Here is an 8,767-nt window from a genome sequence, read left to right as displayed (position 1 = left end):
TCTGGGTCCACCGACCCTCCTAAATAAATATTGTTTTCTGATTTAGCTAGAGCCCAGCACCTCTGCTCTCTCCCCATATGATAGGTTGCTTTTTAAATCATGTAACGTTGTTGTATTAATATACTGTTCATTTTTATGACCAGCAACGCGGTCTAAGCTTATCAATGCATTTCAATGCATCATATGTGGGAGTCATTCTCTAGTTGAGGGTAGGCTACTTTCACGTCATATTTCACATGCATATTTTAAAAGGAGCCTATATCTTTTGTCTTTTTCCGTTAGTTCACTGCAGAGAATGAAGTATAGCTTTGTTGTTTTTAATAATTTTAGAACCATCCGCTGATTAGCTAAATCACTTAGGCCCAGGGTTAAATTGGGCCGGGGCTCCCCGGGGCTCAGCGCCGGCACATTAGCCTGCTTGTTTGTCCGGATGTGCCTACTTGCAGTCTAAATATGTCACATAAAATTTGATGAAAGTGATGCTTTTGAAAACATGATATTTCTGACAATAAATGAAAGATTTTTGAAATGGCATGTCTATTTTGTGTCGGCGGAGATGAGATGAGAACAATCAGAACACGGCAACAACCCGCCCGGAACTGCAGACAATTCACCACCGCGGGTCAACTACATAACGCCAAAGTGTCTCCGTCGGTAGGATTAACAGATAAAATGCCTTCTCCTAAAGCTAAAAACCCCGTTCGCAGCGGTGGAAGCCCGGTGCTCGGAAGTTTCACCGGCCGCTACGAGTTCATGTCGCAGACCAAGCCGTGGAACCGGTCCTCGCTGTCGCATCTCCGCCAGCGGTAGGGCTCCGAGCATCGAGAGCCCCACTCGTTGCTGTGTCTGCGCGTGTGTGTGTGTCCGTGCGTGCGTGCGTGTGTGTGTTAGTAAAGAGAGAGATTGGGAAAAGCAAGTTTGTGTGAGATGGACCTGCTCACCACAGATCCAAATCTTCTCAGCTGTTGCTACTGTCATATGCTGCACTGTCTCTTCATGTGGCACATTATGTTTAGCACATTGTATGGGTCACTTCTTATATCATAACAAGGTAATATAATGTGTAATCAAGTGATGACTGATTAACAGTAGCCTAATGTAAATGCAAGTATAGGCTCTTAACCTTGCAGTTTTTGCACATATCATGTAAGACTCAATTTCTCCATTTCTTTGCACAAAACTCTCCTGAAAGTGCCATTTAATGGTTTATTTTTTAATTCCCGGGGGGGGTATACCCCCGGACACCCCTAGGGTGATTTTGATGACATGCTTTTCGAAGAAGAGGTTGCTGTCCAAACTAACTCCTGATGGTGTGGATGTGTGAGGAGGGAGACAGAGTGAATTTACAGATGGTGAAGCAAAAGTTGTGCGATGTATGCAAGAGGAATTTGGGACCGATGATGATCGTGTCTGATTTGTCACAGTTAAGTTTGAGAAAGTTGGTTTGCATCCATGATTTAATTTCACTGAGGCCAATGGTCAAAGTGGAGTGAGTTGCCGTGGTGATGAATTTGGTGGGGATGTAGAGCTGAACAACATCGGTAATGGCGTTACATTGTCAGGTGTCATTACATATCAGGAAATTATGACATAGAATAAAATAGTTGCCATACATTAAGTTGTGCAACTTAACTTTGAGAACTACATTTCACGCTGAGAGTGAGCTCTATAGGCCTATACGTATATATAAGTTATACGCAACCTATTTTCATTCATATATTTGAAACAGCTCTGTTACACTAGGCTAGTAGATGTTGATCATCTGTTTCTCCGTGAAGGGGAGAGACAGTAAGAGAGAGTAAAAGAGGTGCTCAACAATCAGCTGTTTTTCCAAAGTTAGTTCTTTAGGCTGTATTTTCATAGATTTTAATCTGCTTTATTGCAATAAATTCTGTTGATTTTGTTCTGTGATAGTTTCAATTTTGTCCTTTGTTTTATAGATATTTATAGAGTCACAATTAACATCACAAGAAATGGAGTTGGAGAAAGTGGTTTTGTTTTAAACTAAAGAAAAACCCACAGCAAACTTTTACTGTTTCTAAAAATGTAGATGCTGTGTGAGTTTGGGCCGCGAGTTCTGGGAGGGGGGGCCTCCAAGATTTTGTGCCCATGGGCCTCTTCATTCTAAATCCGTGCCTGGTCAGGCCTGCACAGCATGTGGCTATCAGCGTTACTGGCAGAATCAAAATATGCTGCACCGAAACATGCCTGCCTGCAATCTTCAACACCGCGGTGCCATTCACTTTTTGGGCTGCATGGCTACTCAGACCATCAGAATGCTGAAGCTGTTTGGGCTGCAGTGCATCAGTGCAAGCACTTTTTTCCACCATCAGCGCCTCTACACAATTCCTACCATCATGCAGGCCTGGCAGAATGGGATCATCAGAGAGTTGAAGGATATTGGGGGTGGACTGGTGACTGCAGGTAGTACGATTCAGCTCCTATTGCTGATACAGAAAACAGGCCAAAACAGTATTAACAGATACATAACGTGTCTGTGATTTTTGTTTCCATTAACCTACAAAAAACCTGTCTTTGACATTCATAGATCAGACTCTCCAGGACATTGTGCCAAATATGGAACATATTCCTTCATTGAAGACCGAATAAACATGGTTTTGGATCTTCAACTTGTCCAGGTAGGTTAATATCCTAGACACATAAATCAGGTGTCTGGTTTAAATGCTACTGACATGACCACATCTATTTTTTATTTTTTTTTCAGAGCTCAGAAGTCCAAAGCAGCACCTGGTGTGAGATAGAGGGTCTGAAGCGCAGTGTGCGGTTCCTGAAGGACCAAGGCATGCAGGTGTCAGCCCTAATAACCGACAGAAATCGCCAGGTAAAGATGTTTGGACAGACCAATATAGATAGATAGATGGACATCTATATCATAACATCTACTGTAAAAAAAAGACAAACATGCCACATTTACCCCCGACAATCTTGATTTGCACAGAATCACTTTAAGTAAATATTCTCATTCTTTGTGTTGCATGTTTTAGGTTGCTAAGTGGGTCAGTGAGGTGTTGTGTCCAGAAGGAACAAGCCATTTCTACGACATCTGGCATATTGGGAAAAGTATGTAACGTAATGTTGGTACCGTAGTTTTGCTTAGTTTGGATGTTACTTGTGATTCTATTAGCTTGTTCAATATTTCATGTTTCTGCTCTGGAACAGGTCTACAAAAAGCACTGGATACTGTGGCCAAGGAGAAGGATTGCGAGGACCTGAAGCTATGGAGACCCGCCATCATCAACCATTTATACTGGACTGCGTCTTCCTCCCCAAATGGCGATCCCGATAAGATGGAGGCCAAGTGGCAGAGCATGCTGAACCAAGTTCAGGATATACATGAACACAGCTACCTTTCATTTCTGCAATGTGCACACCCACTTCTGAAAGGAGAGGGAAGAAACAAGCAGTGGCTGGAACCAGGTACAATTGAGTTATACATTTGTTCAACAGCCTTAATCATGATAAAGTAAAAAATGTGAACTAAATGTAAAAATGCCTTGTCAGTGTTTGTAATAGTAATAATAATAATAATAATAATAATAATAATAATTATTATTATTATTATTATTATTATTATTATTAAATGCACAGTTTTTATACAGGATCAACAGCTGCGATAAAGTTGGAAAGTGTTGCTTCCAGAAAGGCCCTGCTGAAGGATATTCGACAGCTTTCACTGCAACACCAAACATTTTCCTTGGAGGCATTCCATTCTTTAATCCTTCTTGGAATGTACAGCAAGTAAATGTTGATGAAGGTTAATGGATGAATATGGCTATAGCTAATGCAGTCTAACACAGCAACCAAAACCTCATTGAAAAAGGTCAAAATTGTTCAATACAACAGCATCACATAGCCTGCTGTCCGTAGAAAAAAAAATGAAATCGAATCATCGCTTCTTGAAACATTTTTAACCTTACTAACCTCATGCTGGAATGTATTGTATTGCTGGTGTATCATGTTACAGTTCAATAAACATTGCATCTTTAGGCTGTTCACTTATTTTCTTAAAATGTAAAATAAAGAAAACACACCTTTTACATGGCCACTAACGGCTGTCAGTACTTTACAATTGCTTGAGCTGAAGACTGGTAACGTTTTAACTTGTCAAAAATCTACATCAAATTACAACAACATATTAATTTAAAACGAGTTGCTATATCATCACAAATATGCATTTAAAACCAACCTAAAATGCGCTGGAGCCAAAAACTAAGAAATATTTAAATCTTCCTTTACTCTATTGATCTTAACGGAAAGTTCACTGCCGGCGCCATCTTGAGACAGCCGCGACAACAATACTTTTTCTCTACTTGTACACAAACCATATAAATGTACAATCTCCCGTCCACCAAACCGATCTAACATTACAAATGTACTGTTTAACAAGATATGTATAAGTATACAACTTTTAAAGCTTCACAAACCTGTAAAACAGGAAAAAAGATCAGACAGGAGACTTGCTTGCGTTCACTGCAGCTTCGCTCAGCAGAATGACTAAGCAATGAGAGTCCGCTCTCGCTGTCCGTGAGAGCGAAGCACAGCGCCCCACTGCCCCCTACTGACAGCACCGTAATGCTGTATTAGAAAGAGCCTTGTACTCTTACCAGAAATAAATGATTAACCATTATGACTCTTATCAGACTCCAGTTAGTCCAGAATGCTGCTGCAAGACTCCTCACTGGCACCAAAAAGTATGACCACATAACTCCTATTTTAGCTGAGCTTCATTGGCTGCCAGTGAAATTCAGAATCGATTTTAAAGTTTTACTTTTTGTTTTTAAAGCACTCCATGGTCAAGCCGCTCCGTATATTTCCGATCTCCTGTCTACTTACTCTGCCACCAGGGCACTCAGGTCCACAACCCAACAACTCCTCGTCATCCCCCCGACACGCCTAAAAACAAGAGGGGACCGAGCCTTTTGTAGTAGCCCCCAAACTCTGGAATTCCCTCCCACCCCATATCAAATCATGTAGTACAATTGCTAGTTTTAAATCAAATGATGTTGATTTATTCTATGTTACATTATTTAATTCTTCCTTTGCCTAATTATATTCATGGTACCTTACACATATGATTATGTATTTTTAAGGCATATTGTTTCTGCCTTCCCTGTTCTACCTGTAAAGCACTTTGGGTCAACTGTTATTCGTTTAAATGTGCTATATAAATAAAATGACTTGACTTGACTATTTAAGTGGAAATGAACACTATGACCCACTCTCAGAGATCCAGCAGGATGACACTGTTTCAGTTTTCAATTCAACAGAGGAAGTCATCAGTGTTGCCCCTTTAACATCCACTCCTGTCTCAGAGGGCCATGTTGAACATACTGAACATTCAAGTTTTGATGCAGGCTACGAGCTAGTAACAGTGAGTACCGGTATCAAACTCCATAGAGCTAATCTGGTAGAGGACATGATTTGTCAGTTCAAAGATGAGTTGATTCTTAACTACCCATTAAAGTATAGCTTTATTAATGAAAAGGGCACAGATGCAGATGGTGTGGCCAGGGATGTCTATGCAGCTTTTTGGACTGAATTTTTGGATTGTGCAGCAGAGGGGGCAGAAATGAGAGTACCATGCCTGTCACCAAAGTGGCAGGAAGAGGAATGGAAGGCTGTTGGACGAATATTAGCCAAGGGATTTCTGGACCAAGAATACTTTCCATTGCGCCTTGCCCCAGCACCCAGCTTTACCACAGCACTGATATTTGGGGAGCATGCTGTGTCTCATGATTTGCTGTTTGAATCTTTGCTGTTGTACCTGAGTCGGTGTGAGAGAGATCTTATAGCGACTGCTTTACAGGAAGACATTGACAGTGATGCCAGGATGAATTATTGGATCTACTGGATTGGCTGGGAGTCAAAATGCATCACGAGATAAGCTTAAAGCAGTCCTCCTTCAAGTAGCACACAAACAAATAATTCAGCAACCAAAGTATGCTCTTGACAACATGTCTGCAGTTGCAGGACAACTCCTGAGGATCACCATAACCACAACAGCAAAAATACAGGTCATGTATGAAGACAAAAAACCAACTTGCAGGAAAGTCCTGAAGATGATTGAAGCAAGTCCAGTTACTCCAGCTGAGAAACAAGCCTTCAGATTTCTACAGCAGTACATACGTCAATTGGATGAGCCGGGTCTCAAACGGATGCTGAGATTTGTAACAGGCTCAGATATCATCTGTGTTACACAGATTTAAGTCATATTTACAGCTTTGGAGGGACTGGTACGTCGACCAGTTGCACACACTTGTGGATCAGTTTTGGAGCTACCCTGTACATACAACTCCTACCCAGAGCTACGTGTAGAGATGGACAATGTACTGACCAGTAACTACTACACCATGGATATCGTGTAATAAAATAATACACATACTGTACACACCAGGCAGGGTCCATGTGACCAATCTGAATGTAATGAACTCTTTGTTTCAAATGTTTTAAACTTCAGGCAGAAGTAAACTTGAAGAAATGAAGTCAAAAAAACAAAAACAAAAACATTTTTAGGGTAAATTCAGTTTGTTGGTTAACATGTCAAATGGTATGACCAAGTAAAACATTAAAAAACATTCTTTTGAATAAAAAAATAGTATTTACAAGCCTCTCAATTTTTGGCCAATCTTTTCAAATATAACGAGTTAAGTTACTGATTCAAGAGGTTATATTAACTTAATTACTATTTACAACTATTTGTATGTGTTTAACTATTTTGTATGTGTAAAAAAAAAAACAGCAGAAGATGTTCTTCCCGAGGACCCTGAAGCGCAATGGGATCCCTCAGGAACTCCTGACGCGCTTTTATCGCTGCACAATTGAGAGCACCACATACTGCTGCAAAGTGTGGCACTCCATCTGCACTGCAGCAGAAAGACAGGACCTGCAGCGGGTTGTCAAGATGGCAGAGAGAATAATTGGCACCCCCCTACCAAACCTGAGTGAACTATACGCAAGCCGTCTTCTTACACGGGCCACAAACATCAGGCAGGACACCTCACACCCCGGACACTCCCTGTTCACCACCCTCCCCTCAGGCAGACTGAGAACCCCCAGTACACGCACAAATAGGCTCCGGAACAGCTTCTTCCCCAGAGCTGTGAACATATTACAAAAATCAAACATACATCCACGCATACAAACATAAAAATCTCTCACCCCCTCAGTGCAATCGGACTCAGTGCAATAACTGCTGTGACAGTTTTTAGCTGTTTTATCTATTTATTGAGAATGTGATAGTGTATGTGCATATGTGTATGCGTGTGCATGTGCTTGTATGTATGTATATATGTGTATGCTTGTGCATGTGTGTGTATATATATATATATATATATATATACACACATGCACAAGCATATATACATGTATGTATATATATATATATATATATATATATATATATATATATATATATATATATATATGTATATATATTTTTATCTTCTTTACTCTGTATGTGTATGTATGTATGAATACATATTGTCAGAATGGCAGCGGTTGAGGCTAGATGGGATACAGCTACGGTGACAACAGTTCAGTTTAGGCACCAAAAGTTAAGTTCAGGAAACAGATCGTGGTTTGAATTAAAACTCTGGAGGAACAAAACACATGTTTTCCTGGGTGAAAGTATAACAAATATATTATTATATTAGTCTAGATTTTGCGGGATTTTTGTGCAACTTTTGGCCGTAGCTGTATCCCTTCTACCGTAAATCCACCTGTTGTGGATCTTGAACTTCATCCAAAATTAAACTGCACAGACTGCAGCCCCGCCCCTACTGACCAAATGGCCTTACTGTTCAATTCTATTGAAAGGCTGAATTGGAGCTTCTGAGGAAAATTTTGCAGATAATTATTATTATTCATATTCTACTTATGAAAGTGGTCTTCTATTCACAACTGCAAAAAATAAATAATAACTCAACCACTTCTTAAAAACAAAGGGAGAAGAAACAAAAAATAAATTAAAAAAAACATTCATTAAAAGAGAATTCTTTGAATAACTCACAAAACCCAAATCTTTTGTTCTTGTCACAGCAGCAGCAGCAGCACCGAGGGATCCTACTTTCCTGAGTACGAAGCCGGCCATCAAGGACTTCCCCGACTGGCAACAGACTGGAGCAGAGGCTGTAGCAGGGACAGCATTTTTTTTTTTTGCTACTGAAATAATTGACATTATGATAGACAGTGGACAATATAGTGTGACAATTAGTTTTTGTTCTCAAACATGTACACATATATAGCTCACGAGTGTGTAGTCAATAGAGAGAAATACTGTATATTTCAGCAACTCCTACAGATTTAGCAAAATAATGAATTTTCTTAATAAATACATGTTATTCTTGGCTCAATTGTTCAGTGTCTTTGGGTTCAAATAACATTACCATAATCCCATAGGCATAAAAAAATTTAGAAAGTGACGTTTTTTTAAAACATCCTGCGCCTTTTCATTACCACGTCTCTAATAATTGGGTATCACCTTGAACACAGCCAATAATCAAGAGACACACTCACCAAAGAGAGAAAACATAACTTAAGCCGTTGCACACCATTCCCAGGAAACGTGCGTGCCCCAGCTCTTTGTCTGAGGGGAAGCCCACAGTCTCAGACTTTAAAAAACACTGGTTTAAGCTTTTAATAGTGTTTTTGTACATTAGCCCTTAGTATAGACCACAGTAGGATGATTATTCCAAAATCTAGCTACATACAAGAATAACTTTTAATGTGTTACAGTGTGCTATTTTCT

General features: G+C 40.0%; 1 protein-coding gene across 2 annotated transcripts; it reads left to right on the top strand.

The window, feature by feature from the left end:
• Positions 1-1,217: 1,217 nt before the first annotated feature.
• Positions 1,218-3,963, top strand: LOC114559680 (uncharacterized). 2 transcript variants are annotated; one of them, XM_028584488.1, is made up of 6 exons: positions 1,218-2,424; positions 2,549-2,639; positions 2,726-2,842; positions 3,006-3,081; positions 3,181-3,438; positions 3,621-3,963. In XM_028584488.1, exons 1-6 carry the CDS (start codon positions 2,156-2,158, stop codon positions 3,761-3,763), a joined length of 954 nt encoding a protein of 317 aa, XP_028440289.1. In that variant the 5' UTR covers positions 1,218-2,155; the 3' UTR covers positions 3,764-3,963. The 2 variants fall into 2 exon arrangements, with proteins under 2 accessions (XP_028440289.1, XP_028440293.1); XM_028584492.1 differs by having other exon boundaries at positions 1,218-2,639.
• The last annotated feature ends 4,804 nt before the right edge of the window (positions 3,964-8,767 follow it).

This window comes from Perca flavescens, chromosome 1, assembly GCF_004354835.1.
Source record: "Perca flavescens isolate YP-PL-M2 chromosome 1, PFLA_1.0, whole genome shotgun sequence".
Taxonomy (NCBI): domain Eukaryota; kingdom Metazoa; phylum Chordata; class Actinopteri; order Perciformes; family Percidae; genus Perca; species Perca flavescens.
This window is presented reverse-complemented; position numbering and strand designations above follow the sequence as displayed.